A 21364-nucleotide genomic window follows, 5' to 3' on the forward strand; every position below is an offset into this window, starting at 1 on the left:
TTTCCCTACTAAGCTGGCTCTCGTAATATGAAAGTTCTTACATTTCCTCTAAAGACTTGCTGTTTTATCTTCCACACTCTTAGCCTCTGTTCTTTTATTTCCCTAGAGTGTCCTTTGTTCTCACTTTTCTTCTCACACAACTCTAGACTGTTCAAAACACAGGACCCTTGTTTCTGTCCTGGGTTCCCCATCTCAGCAACTCCGTCTCCACAACAGAGTTAATAACTTTTGCTTTCTCCCTGGGTTGTTTGGTTTCTAGTACCTCTTTTCCCTAGTATATTTTCTTTTCTATCCTGTCTCTCTCAGGTAGTGTGAGCTGTTTGAGGACAGGTTCATTGGTTCATTCATTCTGTGCCCTTCACGTTCAGCAGAATTCCTGGCACATTGTTACCACTTAGCAAATTAAATTACACATAATTGGACTGAGCTAGTATTGCTTAAGTATGGTTTCACAGAGGAGTCAAAAATACAAAAGCATACATTCATTAGTGTCCTTGCTTCTAAATGTGATTTGGTTCCTTGGCGGATTCTAGCTCTGTGCAGGGCAGAATTGTTTTCTCTCTGAAGTCAGTTTTAAGATATTTATATTGCACTTTAAAAATATTTTACTGCTCTAGCTTTATATACAATACCAAATTTCCAAACGATGGTTTCAACTTAAGATACTTTCCTGTGGAAGCCATTACACCTCTTTAGTATTTTCCATTCTGGCCACATAAAAATTGAACAGGGAAAGCTAAATATCAACAATAAGAGATTGGCCACTGTGCGTAAAGAAAACTCTGAAGAATATAGGAGTAGCAGAAATAGGGAGTAGAGCATCCCAGGAAAGAAGAAATCAAGAAGAGGGTTCCACCTTTCCCAGCGCCGCGCCAGAGTGCTGCAGACTTTGCTGAAGAAGCTGTGTCTCACTGCGTGGTAGAGAAGCTCCCGGAAGTCCATACCACTGGGACTAATGAGGACTCTGCTTTCTGGGGCTCTGGAGTGAAGTTGGACCCAGGGAGGACCCACATTGTGGAACTCACCAGGAACCTACCAGGGAAGATGGCACACTGGGAAGCCACACTCAGGGATCTGGAGAAGAGTTGCCCACCTTTGGGGCCATGCGCCCTCAGGGAAAAGTGGAGAACCGGGAAGAAAAGACTTCTACCTGCAGTGCCCATCCTCCAGAAGCCGACGTTACGTAAAATTGCGCTAACTGGCATAAGGGAGGGTGGTGGAGGATGGATTTGGAGCTGAAAAACAGCAAACTGACAACTAGAACAGTCCACCCTCTTGACCGCAGAGCTTCTATATGTTCTAGTTTGACAAGACACAGCTGTGAGGGGGCAGTAGGTGGCGCGATGGTTAAGGTGCTGGACTCCCACATGGCCTACAGTTTGAGTCCCAGAACTGGTGGCTTGAGAATCACACTGTGCACATGTGTGTGTATGTCCAAAATCCCAGGAGGAGAATGGAGGAGAAGGAATTCCAGTATGGCCATCCCCCCTGGGGGGCAATTTCTCACTTTCCCTCTCACTGTCTGTGTCTCTGTGGTGAGCTCATGTGCCCTAGGCAAAAACCTTAAAAACAAGCAGACACAGCTATCACAGAGATTAAAATTATATATATATTGGGCTGTTGGGAAAGTCATGATACATTTTTGCATAGAAAAACCTAGAAAAATACATCATGACTTTCCTGGTGACCTATTACTTACTTGTATACACATACATACACACACGCGTACACACATATTTGCACATATATATATAATTTGCAATGTAAGATTCTATTACAGTTATTTTTATAAATATTCTACTTTTATGTGTAATTGCATATAAATAATTTTATATTGTTTTTTGTTTTTGAATGGTACTGTCCAACGGGAATAGTAATATTCAATAAATATGAGAAGAGAAATGATGACACACCTACAAGTTCCGAAGTATTGGGTCATCAGAAAAGTCATCACATATTTTCTTTTTTCTTATTTTTTTATTATTATTATTTATTTAATTTTACTTATTCATTCATTTATTTTAATTTGACCAGAGAGAGACACACCCAGAGAGAGAGAGCGAGAAAGGGATAAAGGAAGCCACCAGGTCCAGGACTCGAACCATGGTTGGCCATGTGGGAGTGTCCAGCACCTTAACCACCACGCCACCTGCTGGTCCCATCACATATTTTTCTATATTTTTCTACGTATAATGTGTCATCACTTTTCAGATGACCTAACTCACCCCCTGGGAGGATGACCATGCCACACTCCCTTCTCCTACATTCTCCATGAGTTTCAAGACACTGAGTCTGGGACTTGAACCACAGTTGACTACATGGGAGTGCAGCGATGTAACCATTACACCATCTGCTGCTTCTGGTTCATGTCATTCTTAAACAAAACATATTGTTAAATATCTTAAACTTCATTTTCCTTTCATTAGAAATATTTAAAATACTAATCTTATACCTACAACTGAAAAATTGATTTGTAAGGGGACCAGCAGTTGGCATACTGGCTACGTTGCTGGGAAGTTGACTCATGTAGTCCACTGCAGTTCAAGTCCCAGACCCGGTGGCTTAAACTCATGCCTGGCGCATGTGCGCGTATGCCCAAGATCCCGAGAGGAGAATGGAGGAGATAGGGATTGTGGTGTGGCCATCCCCCTCGGGGGTGATTTCTCACTTTCTATCTTTTTGTCTCTCTCTGTCTTTCTAGGGAGCACATGCGCCCTATAGAAAAAACTTCTCAAAAAAAAAAAAATGATTTGTAAGGGTTGAGAGTTGAAGAAGACTTTCCTTTCATAAGTGAACTAGAGCTGGTACAGAAAAAGGAATGTGTTATACATATTTGTCTAATACATATTTACTCCTGCTGATTTGGTACATAATTCAGTCAGTTAAGGATTTGTGTGCTAGGAATCTTCTTGCCATGAAAAAAGATAGGAAATAAGAACAGTTTGTGTCATTGGTCTAACAAAAGGGAGAACTGAAATGTTAGAGAACGGGTTTGGGGTTGGGTGGCAGTGGGGCAGAGAAGTTCAGTTAGATTGTGTGGCATACCTGTGCTGCTTGCTCATCCAGATCGGTATAATGGGAGCTTGGTGCAAGTAGTGGGGTCATAACTTAGAAGTTCTTCAGTATTAGGAGTCAGTTCTTGGGATAAAAATCTCACATGAATTTTGTTCTATAAGCTTAATAACTGTATGTAGTTATGGAGGCTTAAGATATTTCTATTGCACTTGAAAAATAGCTCATTTATTTTCCTAATGTTTCTATATTATATTTAATTGTGTGTATCTTTATAGTGTATTGCATTTCTTTTTCCAGCACTACTACCATGCATATCAGTCAAGACAAAGGCATTACTATCCACATCATCATCATCAAATAGCTTTTCATAATTTTTTTTTCAGATTATTATTATTATTATTTATTCTCATTTTTTTTTCTTTTTTTTTGAGGGGGAGAGGTTTTTGCTATAGGGCGTGTGCGCTCGCCAGAAAGACAGAGAGACAGAAAGCGAGAAATCACCCTCCAGGAGGGACAACCATGCCACAATCCCTTCTCCTCCATTCTCCTCCATTCTCCTCTTGGGATCTTGGGCATGCATGCACACGCGCCTGGCATGAGTTTAAGCTACCGGGTCTGGGACTTGAACTGCAGTCAACCACATGGGAGTCCAGTAACATAGCCATTATGCTAACTGCTGGTCCCTATTCTCATTTTTTTAAACATTCAGTCACTATGTATCATTTGGCTTGTAAAGAGAATTTACTCGACATGAAATACTTCTCAGACCAGTCCAGTTGAGACTATTATACTTGTTATCATCAACAGATAAACCATTTCTGTGTCCCATTAATGTCATGCCTCTCTATTTGTTTTCTTGCTATCCTTTTCTATACTCTTCCCTTCCCTCCACCCATTCATTCCCTCCACTGTCTTCAACATTCATAACTATTTTCACTGCTTTTATGCCCTCCAATATTTTGATCTCTACCATGAAGTGTGGATAGTCGGTGTATATTAAGTGGATACATACCATACCTTTCTTTCATATCTTGGCTTGCTTCACTCAGTAACAGATCTTCCATATTTAACCACTTTCTCTCAAAAGCCAGAATCTTCTTTTTTATGACTGAACAGTATTTGATAGAGTACATGTGCCACACTCTTTTCCATCCAATCTGTTTGTGGACATTTGAGTTGGTTTCATGTCTTAGTGAAAGTGAATAATGCTGCAATAAAAATTGATGTGCAAGCTCTTTTCTGACTGAGCATTCTCCTGTCCTTTGGGTAGATACCCAGAAATGGGACTGCTGTATCAAATGGTAGTTCTATTTTTAGATCTTTAAGGAACCTCCATATTGTTCTTCACAGTGGCTGAACCAGTTTACATTCTCACCCACAGTGTAGGAGAGATCCCCTTTCACCGTATCCCTGCCAACACGTACCACTTTTTGTAGTTTTAATCTTTGTCATTCTGACATGGGCTACGTTAAATAGTCCTGCAGGTTTTTCTTAAAGAATCTTTTGTGATTACAGGAAGAAGAAACCATGAATAAAATCTGTCTCATATAAGCTCATATTTTGAGGAACATAGATGACATAATAGATCTTTCACAAATACTGACTGAGATTTAGATCTGTAAAGAATGAGAATGGAGAGATTTAGGGCCAAGTCTATGTCTCTTCCAAAATAAAACCTTATCACTGATGATTACCAGTCTCTTTCTACCTGTTTCATGAGCATCTTTCTCTATGGTTTTCATTGTTTCAGTTTAACTTCTTACTTGATATTAATGGACAAACTGGAAGTACCTTAAAGCTCTTCTACATCTATCCTCCCTAGCTATGAGAATTCCACAGGAAGTTGATGGGGCTGGTGAAATAAGGGATAGGGGCAAGTTTTTTACCCTAATTCCCCAGCTTTGGAGTGATTTTAATGAACAGTTATCTGTAAAGAATTTTGACTTGGATATTTACACTTATCATAATATTGGTTTGCAATCTCAAATAGCAGGGTGCCTTCTCTTCTGCCTGCTGAAGAAGTAGCTAGAACCCTCTCTATGGGTTGGAAAATTGGGATCGTATCTCCTGTTACCTTTGTAATCATATATGTGTATTTCTCACAGTTCTGGAGGCTGGAAAGTACAAGAAACAGGTCTTCACAGAGGACTTGGTGCATGTCGAAGGCCTGTTTCTTGTGTCATAGAAAGCTCTCTTTTTGCTCTGCCTTCACCTGGTGGAAGGGAAGATGAAGCTCTCTGTGGTCCCTTTACAAGGATACTAATCCCATTCATGAGGACTTCATCACAAAACATTCAGTTGCAGAAGTGCCCTTGACCTTCAGGTGGGGGCATGTAGATCAAGGCTGGTTCGGTATATAGGTTCTTCAGTTCCACATGCTATGTGTCCTAAACATTTCAGCATTTTAGAGAGATTTGGACCTTCATTATGTCAGTTATAAAACATTTAAGATTATTGGAGGCTATTTAATGTCAGTAACTCTGGTTGGATTGCCAAAAGCAAGTGGTGCTAGTGTTGACTCCTAATTCTAAATGGTTCTCCTTTTGTTTTGTTTTGCAGGTGTTTCTGAAGAGTGACCGAGTGGCCAGAATGGTTCAGAGTGGAGGATGTTCTGCTAATGACTTCAGAGAGGTGTTTAAGAAAAACATTGAAAAACGTGTACGGAGTTTGCCAGAAATAGATGGTTTGAGCAAAGAGACGGTGCTGAGCTCATGGATAGCCAAATACGATGCCATTTACAGGGGCGAAGAGGACTTGTGCAAACAGCCAAACAGAATGGCCCTAAGTGCTGTGTCTGAACTTATTCTGAGCAAGGAGCAGCTGTATGAAATGTTTCAGCAGATTCTAGGTATTAAAAAACTAGAACACCAGCTTCTTTACAATGCATGCCAGGTAAGTGGTCTACGATACTTCCCATTCCACTGTCTGACTTGTAGAAAGAACATCAAGTGTTTACAAGCCTCTGAGGGTTTACTTTACTTTATATAATCATTTTGCTTGAAAAGTTGAGTGAACCAGGATTTTAATAAATCAAATGGCAATATTCAAAAGAAGCTTTGAAAGAAGTATTTGAAAGAGGAAGAAAAATTTCAGTACTTTTTATTCAGTAAATAATTCTTCCCATGGGCCCTATTTTAAGCCCTCAGACGTGTGCCTATTGGGTATATATGGGGCATGCCCTGAATAGTAAAATGAAAATCATCTGTTATCTGAAGAAGCTTAGCAATTTATAATAAGTAGGTATTCCTCAGTGCAAAATAATTTTATATAAGGATCTGATGCTGGTCTTTTGAGTTTTATAGAAGTAATTGAAATTTCATATTTTTTAAATTTAACCCCATCAGATAGAAATGAATTGAGGATGATTGCTAAACTGTGTAATTCAAAGTAATAACAGAGTTAATAATGTATTTTCTCTTCAGTTGGTATTCTAGTCATGCATATGAAAAACTGAATAAAATGTCTGGTTCCATTTTCTTTATTTTGGACCCTATGACTGATCTTATACTCGATTTCTTCTATACTTGGCACTTCTTTTCTTATTTTGAAGATATAAATTAAGTGTTTTCTAATAGAGAATTTAAATGAACAAAATCCTAGCATTTTAAAATTTATGTGTTTATTAAGAGTTACACTTCTATAATGTATATGTATTTTTAAATCTTCTCACAAATCTTTTTCTCTTAATTTCTATATTCTGTGCTTGTCGCTTACCTTGCATTACTAATTTGTGGATCATTTCAGATGAATAAATTAGTAGAGTTAATTAATAGTAAATTAAGAGGCCGGTAGGTAGCATGGTGCTTAAGGCGCTGAACTCTCACATGGCTGACTGACCACGGTTCAAGTCCTGGATCTGACTGCTTGCTTTCTTATTTTTCTTAGTTTTGTCTGTCTCTCTCTGTCTGTCTCTGGTCTAATTAAAAATAATAACAAATAAAATAAAATGAAATAAATTAATTCCTTTTTCTGGAGAGGTTTTTGCTATAGAGCGCATGTGCTCACCAGAAAGACAGAAAGAGACAGAGAGACAGAAAGCGAGAAATCACCCTCCATGGGGGATGGCCACACCACAATCTCTTCTCCTCCATTCTTCTCTTGGGATCTTGGGCACACACGCACATACACCTGGTGTGAGTTTAAGCTACCAGGTCCAGGACTCAAACCGTGATCGACTACGTGGGAGTCCAGCGACATAGCCATTACGCTAACTGCTGGCCCCAAAATAAAATACTTTTTAAAAAAAAGTCAGTCAAAGTGACCCCTTAACCCAGTGAACAATTCGTGCACGTACCATAATCATTTTCACTGTATCATTAGAGCCGGTGGTAGTTGATAATAGTGGAAGGTGACTGTAAAACCAAAATCTTCTATTTGAAAAGGTAAATACAGCTGGGACTTTGAATCTTTTAATGCACAGCTAACTGTTGAGGAACATAAGTTATTAGCAAAACTCAGATTCAGACATTTGGTAGATGTTTACTGAGTGTTTATTCAAGTCAAAAACCACTCTTGGTGTTAGGAAAGCCAAGCTGAGCAACATAAAATATCTGTTCTCCATAGGCTAAAGTCTGATAGAGCAGGGAGACATTTAAATGAGTTACTTATACACAAGAGTTTATACTGAGTGTTACAAGGTTATAAAATCCATTCCTTTGTACCTTCGAGTTTCTACTTACCTAATCAAGATGCTGTAAACTTAATCCTTTGCTGTTTGTTAAGACCACTCCTGTAGCCAGGGTGTGGACCTCCTGATTTCTGTCTTCCCTTACTTGAAACATACTTTTAATTCAAATCTCCCACTGCAGTGGCAGAGCTGTTTCTTTTTTCAGTTCTATCAGTATTTGCCTCATGTATTTTGAAGCTCTGTTAAGGACATACATATTGATAAGGATTATTATGTCTTTGTAGATAGGACTCCTTTATCATGATACAATATTCTTCTTTATCCCTGATAATCTTTGTTTTTTTGAAGTCTACTTTGTCCTATCTAGCTTAGCTACTGCAGCTTGCTTTAGATTTGGCGTAGCATGGTGTCTTCATCTGTTTACTTTGACCCTGAATCTTTTTTCATAAAGTGGGTTTCTTACAGACTACACTCATATTATCGAGTTCCATGTATATGTTTTTTTTAAAAAAATCTCAATAGGACAGCCTTTGTCTTTAGTGGGTGTGTTTAGACTTTCTATATTTAAAGCAATTAATTGTAGAGTTGAATTTCACCCTACAGTCTATTGTTGCCGTTTCCTTTCATTACGTTTTTGTCCTCTCCTTCCACCTTTTGTCTGCTTCTCTACTATTTTGATTGGACAATTTTTATGATTCCATTGTTTATTCTTTTCTAATGTACTGTTTATAACTTTGTTTCTTTTTATGAGAGAGAGGGAGAGAGAGAGAGAGAGAAATAGGCATTTCTGACAGAGTCTTGTCATGTTGTGATCCTTCCTGCCCAACCTCTGCAGGGCCACAGGTACAGAGCCTGTTTAGACTGGTCCAGGAACTGAACCTAGAACCCCCAAGTGAGCCCAGACATTGTGCAGTTTCCCTGCTGCTCATGCCACCAGAAAACAAACAAACTTATGTAGTAATTGCTTTAGGATTAAAGTATACAGTTTTCAAATAATTTTAAGTCTACCTTCAAATAACACCATGTTACAAGACTTTTAAGTTTCGTGCAGCTACTTCATAATAGTGTATTTCAGTTCCTCCTCCCACCCCTTGTGGCATTGCTGTCATGCATTTCACTTGTAACATGTTCCAGTTACCCAATACATTGTTACTCTTTTTTTTTTTTTAATTAAGAGAGATTTTTGTTATGGGGTGTGTGCCCTTGGGGGAACAGAGAGACAGAAAGCAAGAAACCACTCCCCCAGGGGGATAGCCACCCATAATCCCTTCTCCTCCATTCTCCTCTCTGGATTTTAGGTGCACACACAAACATGCCCAGTGTGAGTTTTAAGCTGCTGGATCTGGAACTCGAACTGCGTTCAACTACATAGAAGTCCAGCAACATAATCATTACACCATCTGCTGGTCCCACTATTTTGTTTTGTTTTGTTTTGTTTTGTTTTGTTTTGTTTTGTTTTTACCATGGCACATAGGCCCTCATTGGAGAGAGAGAATGTGAGAACTTACCCCCAAAGGGATGGCCATGCCACAATCTTCTCTTCTCTTAATTCTCTTCCTGGAAGTTTTGGGCATATATGTATACATGTCTAGTGTGACTTTCAAACCACTGGATCTGGGACTCAAACTGCAATAGACCATGTGGGAATCCAGTCCTTAATCACTACATGCTGACCCAACATTGTTACTATTAATGCTTTAGTTTTGTCTTAGGTAGACTAAGAATAGGAAAAATAAAAGATTACATATTTTTACCTCACTTACTCCTTCTGAGATGCTCTTTACTTTCTTTATATACATCTAGGATTCTTACCTATATAGTTTTTCTGATCTCTCCTGAATTTCTTCTAACGTTTCTATAGGGCAGGACTACTGCTGATGTGTTCCCTCAGTTTTTGTTTGTCAGAAAAAAATCTTTATTTCTCTTTGAAATTGAAAAGGTAATTTCACTGGATCTAGAGTTATCAGCTTTATTTCCTTTTCAGTACTCAAATTTACACTCTTTTCTTGCCTGGAGAGTTTCTTATGAGAAGTCTTGAAAGACTTTTTATCCTTAATTCTTCTATAGGTAAGGTTTGTGCACTCCCAATCCCAGCAACCCTGGCTTCCCTCAAGATTTTCCTTTTGTCATATTCTCAACTGTGTGAGGATGTTATGCCTACGTATAATTTTTTTTTCTTACTTCTCTTGCAGGTGTTTTCTGAGCCCCCTGTGTCAATGGGTTGGTGTCTCCCGTTAGATTTGGAAAGTCCTTAGCATTATTAGTTCAAATACTTCTTCAATTCTGTTCTCTCTCTTCTTCTGATATTCCAGCATTGTTTGTCTGACTCCCCTTTCATAGTTCCCTATAGTTTTGGGGTGTTCTGTTTTTTGTTTTGTTTTCTTCCAGTTTTTTCCTCTTTCCATTTCAAGTTGCAAAGGTTCTACTGACCTGTGTGCAAGTCCATGTTTGCATCACATTTTCTAGGTGAGCTCTTTGAAGGCATTTTTCATTTCTGTTACAGTGCTTTAGATTTTCAACATTTCTTATTGATCCTTTCTTAGAGTTTCCATATCCTGCTTACATCATCCATCTGTTCTTACATGTTTTTAACTTGTTCTAATTAGAACTCAGAGTATATCAGTAACAGTAATTTAAATCTTTGATCATTCTGATACATAGTGATATCTGAATCTGGGATAGGTGCCTACTTTTGGCTCTTAAGAGTGTGTTTCTTTTTCTTTTTTCTTTTTCTTCTTCTTTTTCATGTATCTTTCAGTATAACTTGTCATTGTGTTGTGAAAGATGTATTTTGTGTCTCAGATATTAGGAGCTAAGGTGAGTAGGCCTTTAGTGTGAGGGGTTATGTCATTGATTTTCAGTTTGCCCAACTTTTTATTATAAGATTGAAGATGATAATTTGCAAGCTCTCTACATGTCTGAGATGAAATTGGGATGCTTTTTAGTTCTGAGATTTAAAAGAAAAACTTAAAGTTTTTTTTTGATTGACATTAAAAAAAGAAATTATAAAGAGAACTATAAATACGGAAAGAGCTTTACCTTTGGAATAAAGGTCATTTTTCAGAAATTATGAAAATAAATTATTTAAAAATGAGATTATATATATTTTCCTCTGAAGGATATGTTGGTATGTGTGCAGATGTATACATTGTATGTATGCAGATGTATGTGTGTAAACACATGTATTTTGTCATTGTTGTTCTTTTTTCTCCCAACAAAGATGAAAAATAAAAGGTAAGGAAGATAGTAGAAATCACAGAAAAGTACCTGGCCTTTATAAGGAAGGAATTGTCTGGAAGAGAAATAGTAGAACAGGGCTTGGGGAAACAAAGAGCCTCTAAATCCAGTTGAGTTGCTAGAACTTGGCCCCTGGTACAGGTCAGTGAGATTTACTCCACCTCCTCTGTTTCAGAAAAGACTTTTAGACTTGTTAACTGCTACAGTCTCACATTTGTATTTGCTTATCCTCATTTGGCACCTTGATCTTTTTCTTTTTTTTTTTTTTTTTTTTTTTTTTTTTTTTTTTTTTTTTTTTTTTTTTTTTTTTTTTTCCAGGCCTAATCTTTATTGCTTCATTGTAGAAAGGTGCACTTTTTAAAATATTTGCAATTATAAATAACAACATATTACTATCAATAGTTTATCATTAGATATGGGAAAATATGCATATAAGGAATTTAGACAAACTAATAAAGGCTTGAAGACATATTATAAATTTATCTGAATGGATTTAATCCTTTCAAATGAAGTACACTTATAATATTAAATAGCTTAAGTTTAGCATAAGAAAACCCAAACCTGACACTTCTCCGTTCTTCTGCAGCTTTTTAACCACATATGTCATAAAGAAAAACATCCCTTGTTTCTGGCAGCAGTAGTCCCCTAGAAAATTTCAAAGATGTGTTGTTTGTTTCAGGGTATAAAGAGCTGCTTCAGTGGGATGTGCAGGGTGGTAACAGCCAGGCGGTCTCTGGGGCCATGAAAAAGAAAGCAAAAATGAGAAGGGAGCTGTGCCAGGGCTGTCGTATGATGCCAACAGGAGCATCCATTGGTCACCTCCTTTGTCCCAGAGCTGTAAGATTAGCATCTGGAGTGGAAAAACAGAAAGCTGTCTTCTGAAATACATTAGGTGTTTACTTCTGACTGGAGACAATAATTTAGTATCAAAATTAAGGGAAAAGCCTAAAACACTCAGAAGGTAGCATCTACAACAGTTAAGACAGAATAGCAGGGATAATTGAAAGACAAAATTTCAGAAAGACATAGGAAAGATAAAAAACGAATTAGGAAAGCATGTCAAATATTAAGTATTTTACAGTATATTAAGTGCTGTAAAAGAACAAAGTGTCAGATTTAGATTTTCTTAATCTTTAGTATAATAAAATGAACTATCATACTTTGGAGTTTTTGGTGTAAGAATATATATCTGGGGACCGGCAGGTGGCGTGGTGGTTAGAGTTGCTGGATTCTCATGGTGGACTGTGTTTTGAGTCCTGGACCTGACGGCTTGCTTTCTTGCTTTCCCTTTCTCTTATCTCTGTCTCTCTCTGGTCAAATAAAAAAAAATAATAATGACAAATGGAAATAAATAAATAACTCTTTTAAAAAAAGAATATATATCTGTAGTGGCACATATTCATAGAGTAAAATATTAGGAAAAAATATACCAAAGAAACTCAAACCATCTAGAATGAACAATATAACAAAATGAAATCTATAATTGTTAGACATGATTTAGTTGAATCAGACTACTGAAGGTGTGAAACTGCAGTGAGATACTTACCTCACAGTTGTTAAATGACTATTATAAAAACAAACAACAACAAAAAAAGATAGCAAATATTGATGAGTACATGGAGAAAAAGGAAACTTTTATACACTATTGGCTGAAATGTAAATTAGTACATTATAGAAAATGTGTATAAGTTCCTCAGAATATCAAAAATAGAACTACCATATGATCCAATAATTCTACTGTGTATATATCCAAATGAAATAAAGTCAATATTTTGAAGAGTATCTATTCTCCCTTGTTTATTACAGCACTAGTCACAATAATCAAGATAATGGTGTGAATCTAGGTGCTCATGCATGGATAAGAAAGTGTGACTTATATACACAGTGGAATGCCTTCGGCCATACTAAGTAAATCCTGTCATTTGCAACAACATGGATGAATTTGGAGAACATTGCATTAAGTGAAATAAGCCAGACACAAAAAGACAAATCCCACATGATTTGTCTCATAGGTAGAATTTTAAAAAGCTGATCTTGGAGAACCAGGTGTAGAACAATGGTTATCAGAGATGGGTGGTTAAGGTGGAGAGGGAATGGGGAGGTGTTGGTCAAAGAGTATGTCACTAGACACAAAGGGGGTGGGAAGCCCGGAATAGGCAGATATGTAGAGATAGATAGGAGATACATGATTGCTGGAGGCAGAGGGTGGGGTGGAGAGGGTAAGTGTATGAGATCCAGAGAAAATTGGGAATGACTACTAGTGATTATGGAGTTTCTTTTCTGGGTGATGAAAATGCTCTGAAATTGTGATGGTGGTGTCACAGCTCTATAAACATACTAAAAGCTATTGGATTGTAGCCTTAAATTGGCGAACTTTATGATGTGTGAATTGTATCTAGAAATCGAAAAAATGAACTGTGTAGTAATAAAACAGGAATGGGGGCTGGACTATGATCAGTGGTGGAATGTGATGCTTCGCAAGGCTGGCCCACATGGGAGGGACCCTGGTGCATGTGTAGAGTCCACCCTGAGTACACCAGGCGCACACATGTCCATGATCCATGGCTGATTGTGGCATCAAGACCCTGTTGGAAGTGCTGCTCTTTGTCTGCTTGTTTCACTCAGAAAAATAAGAGTTGTTTTTTTTTTTTTTCTAAAGAAGAAATGGGAATAGATTAAAAATGCTATTTTCACTAGTAAATTTAATTTCAAAATAATCTGAAGGCAATTTAGTATATTTCCAGTAAATATAGCTGTCCTTTAAAGGGTCAGTGTTAGATTCTGTTAAACCTATATATTTTATAGTCTTAAGTAAGAATAATTCTATTTTAAATATTTAAAGTAAACATGCAATTACTTTTTTCTTTTTTTAGGTTGTACCATAGAGTATGTGTGCTCACCAGAGAGAGACAGAGAAGGACAGAGGGAGGGAAAGTGAGAAATCACTCCCCCAGGGGGATGGCCACACTACAGTCCCTTCTCCATTCTCCTTTTAGGATTTGGGCAGGCATACGTGCACACGTGCCTGGTGTGATTTACAAGCAATAGGTCTGCAGCTCAAACCACAGTCGGCCATGTGGAAGTCCATCCACCTTAACCATCACGCCATCTGCTGGCCCCTGAAAATAGTTACTTAAGTGGTAACAGTTAATCAGCTATTTTTCCTTAAACAGAAAATAAGTTTTTCTTAAAGATTATTGGCAATTCTATGGTTTTTAATCCTGGACTTGGCAGCTTGAGAAACACAGAAGGCATGTGTACCTACTTATCCAAAATCAAAAAGTGAGAGAAATGGGGGAGAAGGAATTGCAGCATGATTATTCCCCACGGGGAATGCTTTCTCACCCCCTTACCTCCATCCCAACTCTCCCCAGTAGCACATGTTCATTCTGACAAATTTGAAAAAAAAAATAGGTTATTTTTAAACACTACATAAACAAACATTTGTTCAGATTAATTAATTCATTTACTCACTACCAATCATGAAGGGAAAATAGATCGTATGCTCCAAACATTGTGTTAAATGATAGGAGCACAGAGACAGATAAGACCTGGGTATTTCCTAGGTCTGTATCTATGCATATGTATGTGCGTGTGTGTTTACACACACATACTTACACATACTGTTCTCAGTGCATAGTGGTGTAGTGTATCCCAGGCTTATCTTCGTAGGGTTGAAAAAGGCAGTATAATCTATTTTGTGAAAAATTCCCCCAAATGAGAAGTTCGTAATACATGCAGAGTGTGGAGGTGCAAACCGGCATGGGTTTGGGGGAAATGCAAGTGTTAGTGTGGCTGGAGTATGAAGAGGCGTTAGGGCTGTGGGTTGTGAGGACATTTGTAGATGTAGGTAAGGGTCTTACGGGCTGTGGAGAGATGTATTATAGTACAGTCCTCAATGGCCAGAACCTGAAGAGTAGGGTGTGTAGTGTGATATTTACTTGCGTCATTCTTTTCCTTTTCCTTTTATACTTGTATTTTAAGAGAATAAGTAATCTAATTTTACAGCTATCTAGATCCTAATATTTTCTGCCAAAAAACATCATTAATCTTTTATAATCTCATTCCATTAATTGAAGAAAGTGACTCACTCAGATTTACCCAGGGATCAAAACAAAGTTAACTGCGATCTTGGTCTCTTAACAGCTCCCAACTCCAATTTCCTTAAGTAGTGAAGATCGCAAGAACTGTATTGCCATAGTGAGGGCGCCACCGCCCCCGGCAAGAACTGTAGTGAGTTCTATGTGAGAGATGAGTGAGACTCTTCAAATGGTTACAAAGTAGTGTTCAAGTTTATGATTCCATTTTCCTGGAACTTTTGGTATTGGTGAGTAAGCATTTCAGGTCTAGGAATTTAAAGACCTCTGTAATGAGGCAGTGGCTGTTTTTTTATCCCTGTCACTGTGGAGGCTTTCCCATGGAAGTTCAGGAACCATGAGGCTTTAACCACTCTGAACACCTCCATTCAAGGCATGCAAAATAAAAATAAGAGACAGAGAAATGTAAATCATTGGAGGAAACTGGGACCTGCCTTCCATCATCTTTTTGTTCATCTAAATCCAAGTGATTGATAATGATTAGTTTTTGCTCCTTTTTTAATTTTTTTTGAGACAAAGGAGTGTGTGTGTTTGTCTGTGTGTGTGTAATGTGCTGTATTAGACAGAGTCTCCAATGTCTTGATCTGCCTTCCTGAGCTTCCCCAGTAGCAGGGACCACAGGTACTTTTACCACCTCTGGCTTTCAGAGTAGGCAGAGAATTGAACTGGGCCTCCCAAGTCGCCTCAGCCTGCCTCTCATGCTGCTATAGCTGGGCTTCCTGTTTTTGTTTTTGTGTGTGTGTGTGTGTGTGTGTGTGTTTTCAGGTTTTTGCATATGGCATGTGCCTCACCAGGAAGAGACATATACAGACAGTGAGAGGGAAAGTGACAAGCCACCCTCCCAGGGGATGGCCATACCACAAACCCTTCTCCTCCATTCTTCTCCTAGAACTTTGGGCACATTACATCTGGCATGAATTTCAAGCTGCCAGGTCTGAGACTTGAACTGTGGTTAGCCATGTGGGAGTCCAGTGCTCTAACCACCATGCCACTTGCTGGCCCCTTAATTCTTTTTATTTTTTTAAAGCATATAGTGATGTGTTTACTTCCGCAGAAATAAAAGCACATTCTACAGACAGTACTAGATGAGTGAGCTTGGAATTGATCTTGTGATAGCACTGTTGAGGTACAGCCACTCCTCACTAATACAGCCACTCCTCACTCATTGACTGAGCTCCATTTCTCTGACTTTGCCCTTAAGCAAATTGGTTAGTAAGTGAGACACTTCAAGGCAGATGTCCTGTGGTATGTCATGGTGCACCAGGTATGTGTTTTTCCATAGCTATCACATGATGCCACACTAGAATAATGTTATTCTATCCATACAAAACACATTCATTAAATAAGCATCAGAAGATGGCAAGGCACACCACAACATGATAACATAAATCTGGCTTAATTGCTTTTATTTATTTGGAGTACTCTAGTGGGTTCATAGTAGCATACAAATATATAAACGAAATATGTAGTCTTCTATAATTGTGATTGCTTTGTGTTGTGAATACTAACCAACTGTGGCAATGAGACAGACAGAAAGGGAATTCTCTGCTGGAGAACTGGTTGTAAATCTGAGCAGTCATTAACCAGGTAGGTTGTTAAGCAAGGAGTGGCTGCATATGGAAATGAATGGCAGGAAGAAATTGATGTTTTAGAAAGAACGTGGTGTGAAGAAGAGATTGCAAATGGTCATACCCTGCCTTCTCTCCACCTGTGGGCATGGGCCAGTGTTGTTGTTGTTTTTTTTAAAAAAAAAAAGAGCGCCAAATCATTCAAATAATCTCTCAAGGTTCTGCTCATTGCCGTGCTCTAGATCTTCCCATGCGAACCTATTTTTACCTTTTTAGTCTGTTGAGCTGCTGTACTCCATTTAGCAATTTATTTTCACAGGGTCCACCAGATGGCATAATGGCTACATTGCTGGACTCCCATGTAGTTGTCCATGGTTTGAGTCCTGGACCCAGTGGCTTAAACTCACGTTGGGTGCATGTGCGCATTGTGTGTGCCCAAAATCCTGAGAGGAGTACAGAGGAGAAGGAATTGTGGTGTGGCCATCCTCCCCGGGGGTGGGGTGTGTGTGTGTGATTTCTTGCTTTCTGTCTGTCTCTGTTGAGTGCACATACCCTATAGTAAAAAGTCTTTCTCTCAAAAACAAGTCTGTTTTCACATCCACCTGTTCCATTCCATGCTGCTCCCATATTCAGCAACCTTCACCTGGCTCGTAATGCTGGGCCTTCCACTTTCCTGACAAGAAACAAAAAGGAAGTCTAGGAATTTTAGCAGAACGTGGGGACTGTCACTATTTATCTGATGGAAGTTCTTTGAAAACTTTGGTATGATGGAGAATCTCCAGTTAAAGCTTGTCTTTTTTTTTTTTTTTTTCTTTTTTTAAGCACAGAATCCACTTGGGTCAGGTACTATTCTTGGCTCTGGTATTTAGTGGTTCCCTCTCCTTATGAAGCAATTTTTTTTTTTTAAATCAGTGGGATGGGAGGGAGATCAAGAGTTCTGTTCTATACATGCTGAAATTATACTAGATAGCTATGTAGGGATAGAAGGTGGTTGGATATCCAAATCTGGAACTATTTGAAAGGTAAGAATTGCAGGTACAGAGTTGGGAACCATTTAGATAATGTTAATATTTTAAGCCATGAGACATTCTGTGATACTTTTTTAAAAAAATGTTTATTTCTTCCATGAGAAAGAGAAAGAGAGAGGTGCATACCCAGCAGGAGCTTCATATCATGTCCATGCCCAGCCTCAGTCAGCCAGGACTGTGGACACCCACAAACACTCAGCATGGTCTTGAGGATGTGAACCCAGGACCTTTCTCATAGGGGTCCAGTCATGTTACCACTATACTACTGCCTGGCCCCTTGTGAGATCACTTTGAAATAGTTTGAAGTTCAAGAAGAAAAGGAAACCAAGACATAGTCCTATAGACATAAGGATGTAGAGGGGAATGAGCCTGGAAAGTAGGATAAAAACCAGAGTGTGGTGTTGGCAAAGCCAAAATAAGACATTTCAAGGAGAGGAGAGTGATTGTCTTTGCTATATACTGCCCAGGCAAGTAAGATGACAGAGTGACCTTTGGATTCGTCAAGTTGGAAGACACTGTAGACTTGGACAACAATAGACTCCTTGTGGTGGGTGGTGGGGAACAAACCCGATTAAGGTAGGTTAAGAGAAGAACCAAGGAAGTGAGGAAATAGAGTGAACAGAAGAAGCCTCAGAGAATCAACCAGTAACATAAAACATTGCATATTCAAGACATTCCTCCTATACAGTACATTGAATCATTTATTTTTAAAAATTTATTGGATACTTTTTATGTGCTAGGCTTATAGCATCAGGCTATATTCTTAATTGTTTATTACTTTTTGACCTCTAAAAATGTCTGGGTCACAAAACCAAAGATTATTTTTTCTGCTATATAGTATATACATATACCACACATAGCATCTAGAATATACAGGTATATAATTATGTATGTATATTATAGAATATATAATGTATACATGGGCATTTTGTAAAACCTTTGAAAGCATTAGAAAAGGCTACAGAAAGTGGTTCTCATGTATATTCACAAAAGAGTACCAGTGATATTTAATGCTTTTAGTTGATTATCAGGGTTACAATATCCTAAATCTTTGCTCAAGAGTAGAAAACATGAAATGCTTCCATTTGCCTTAATTACCTTAGAAAGAGCAGAGCCAACAGATCATTATCTTAGTAATATCTTACTTACGTCATAGGTGGCAGTGATTAATTCGGGTTCTTACAAGCGGATAGAAAGACTTCTATGGCTGTTAAATGTTTAACACTACGTCATCTCCCATTTGCAAAGTGTTTTCATGATTCTGTTATATGAACATTTTCAGAGGAACAAGGCTTACATTGAAATCTGAATCATCACCAAAAGTTTGTGAACTCTCTTAAAATAGGTTGGTACCAATAGCAATGGCATTTGAAAAGTATAGATAGGTCCACTACCCTGTTCAGTTTGAGAAATTAGGTGTTACAGGGATTGTTGCACTGCTTTAGAGTCACTTAAAATACTTGCAGCAATAAAATATACATTTTTCTATGCCCCCCCATGTTCAAGTAGTTCAGCTCCCCATTTTAGTCTGTATCAGTTAAGCCAATGGTAAACAGATGGATATGAAACTTCTCAAAATCAATAGATTCAAATGTCATTTTTTAAATCAAACCCTGTTTTCCTTCTATTAATGTCAGGATCATCATGCTGACTCATAATCATGAACTCTTCAATCTTTATTGCTCCCCACCCCAAAAAATGACTTGCTGCTATTTCCTCCATAGTATTGTGTCACCTGCTATTCCTTTTTGGGGAGACGGGGGCAAAAGGGCATGTGCATTGGCCAGAGAGTGACAGAGAGAGGGAAGAAGCATCCCCACTGGAGCAGGGTCATGCCATAATCTCTTCTCCTCCATTTCTTCATCCCATCAGGGTTTGGGGTACACATACACATGTGCCCAGCATGTTTTTCAAGTGTCCAAGTCTGGGACTTGAACCCTGTGGCTGGCCATGTGGGATCTGGCTCCATTAACCACCAGGCTACACGGCTAGCCCCCCAGATACTCCTGTTTCACTTCCACAGCCATCGCTGTGGCTGGAGACTTCGTTATCTTATTCAAAGAGCATTACAATAACCTCTTACCTGTTTCCTTCTTCCATCCCTTACATATTTTTGCTTCTAGATTCAGCTTATTAAAAATCATCTTGATCTCATCATGAACCCACTTTGAATAGAGGAGAAAAATAACTCCTCTGTGTCAACAGAATGAAATTCTGACCTCTTGGCTAAGCTTTCAACAGCTATGCTATTCAGTTTGGCCCTATTGGCCTCTCCAATGTTCTTTCTCATGTAATAAATCTTTGTACACCATGTAGTCTAGGAAAAATGAATCACTCCCTGTTTCTCATCCATACTTTTATTTTCTTGGATTTTAATTTTACTTCATATTATTTTCTTCACTTGGAATTCCTATTTCTCTGTTCTTTAAGATCCAAGATAAATTCTGTCTCCTCCACAAAACCTTCTGGGTGCCTATCTCTAGACATTTGTTGTTGTTTTAAATATTGAGGGGGTAAATTTATAATTTCCCATCATAACCCCAAAGCCTGTCATATTCTACTTTGTATTATAGATATGTATTATGTCTCTTTTACTTTATTTAAAAAAGAAAATCCCAGAAGGTGCATGAGACAGAGGGAAAGTGAGAAAGCATCCTCCCATGGGGGATGGTCACATTGCAATCCTTTGTCCTCTATCTTACCCACCATTCAGGATTTTGAGTATAGTCCCACACCCAGTATGTTTTTCGAGGCACTGGGGCCAGGATTCAAGCCAGGTGGTCAGCCTCATGGAATCCAGCTGCCTTAACCGCTCACACCACTGGTTTGACTTTGACTACATCTTTCGAAGTTTTTGTTTGTTTGTTTGTTTGTTTTCCTTTTCTGTGATAACCAAAATGAAGAAGTGTCATAAGAGCTTGTCAAGCAAGCAAAGGCGGTTTATTCAAACTAAAATATGAGCCACCTAAGACTTTGGAACACTGTAATCAGTGCTCCAAAATTGCAAAGCTTAGGGTGTTCTTTCATAGGAAAAAAATGGAAAGAAAGAGGGTTCCAAAGTTTATTTTCCCCTGGGAACTCACAACATTGGTTTTTAAGAACAGCATGATTTTTTATTGCCTTTTATAAGTTTCATATGTCATGTGTTTCAGTAGCATAGCTACAGGCTGGAGAAGGGATTACAATAAACAGCCTGGGGCAACTCAGGGTACTTTGACTTAATGCTGGCTGGTTAGTGAATTCTTTGTTAAGAAGTATCCTTGTACAATGACTTCAGACAGGCTTATGGGGGACATAACTGAAATTCCATACATTTATCTTTCTGAGACCAGTTTTACCTAAAGTTCATTCTTAGACACTTTTTATACTTTTCTCAAGGATGTCCATTGATTAATGTTTCATTGAGTGCAGGCCTGTTTAGGCTTCTGTGGCTACTGTCTTTCACAGCATAGTCCATATTATCTAAGTTAGTTTGCAGGCCAAGAAGCTCCAGCCAGAGTGAGAGCATCTTCTAATGTCCATAAAAGAAATAAAATCCTAGTAAACATAGCTAATATTCCAAGACCGCATAATTCTCAAGTCCTGACTTACTTCAGATGCCTTGCCACTCTTTATTTCCTTTCTCACCTCCAGGAGAAAGAGACAGAGAACTAGAGAGACAGGCAGTCCTTATAGCATTTTCCTGCCCAGATCTACCCCAGGTTCAGATAACGGGCACTGGCATACCCAGTGTGCTCAGGAAGATCTCCAAACACAACCCCAGAGCTTTTCGATGTGGGTCAGTCTCATGGA

The 21364-nt window shown here is 38.5% G+C and overlaps 1 protein-coding gene across 19 annotated transcripts in view; it reads left to right on the forward strand.

Moving 5' to 3' along the window:
• CADPS2 (calcium dependent secretion activator 2) overlaps window positions 1–21364 on the forward strand; it is a 450101-nt gene that overhangs the window by 62647 nt on the left and 366090 nt on the right. For all 19 annotated transcript variants that reach the window (XM_027772143.1, XM_027772145.1, XM_027772150.1 and 16 more), the window contains exon 2: window positions 5575–5907. In XM_027772143.1, coding sequence (XP_027627944.1) covers window positions 5605–5907 — 303 coding nt within the window. In that variant the 5' untranslated portion in view covers window positions 5575–5604. The remainder of the gene's footprint in view (window positions 1–5574; window positions 5908–21364) is intronic.

Source organism: Tupaia chinensis, unplaced genomic scaffold (assembly GCF_000334495.1).
Source record: "Tupaia chinensis unplaced genomic scaffold, TupChi_1.0 Scaffold000257_1, whole genome shotgun sequence".
NCBI lineage: Eukaryota > Metazoa > Chordata > Mammalia > Scandentia > Tupaiidae > Tupaia > Tupaia belangeri.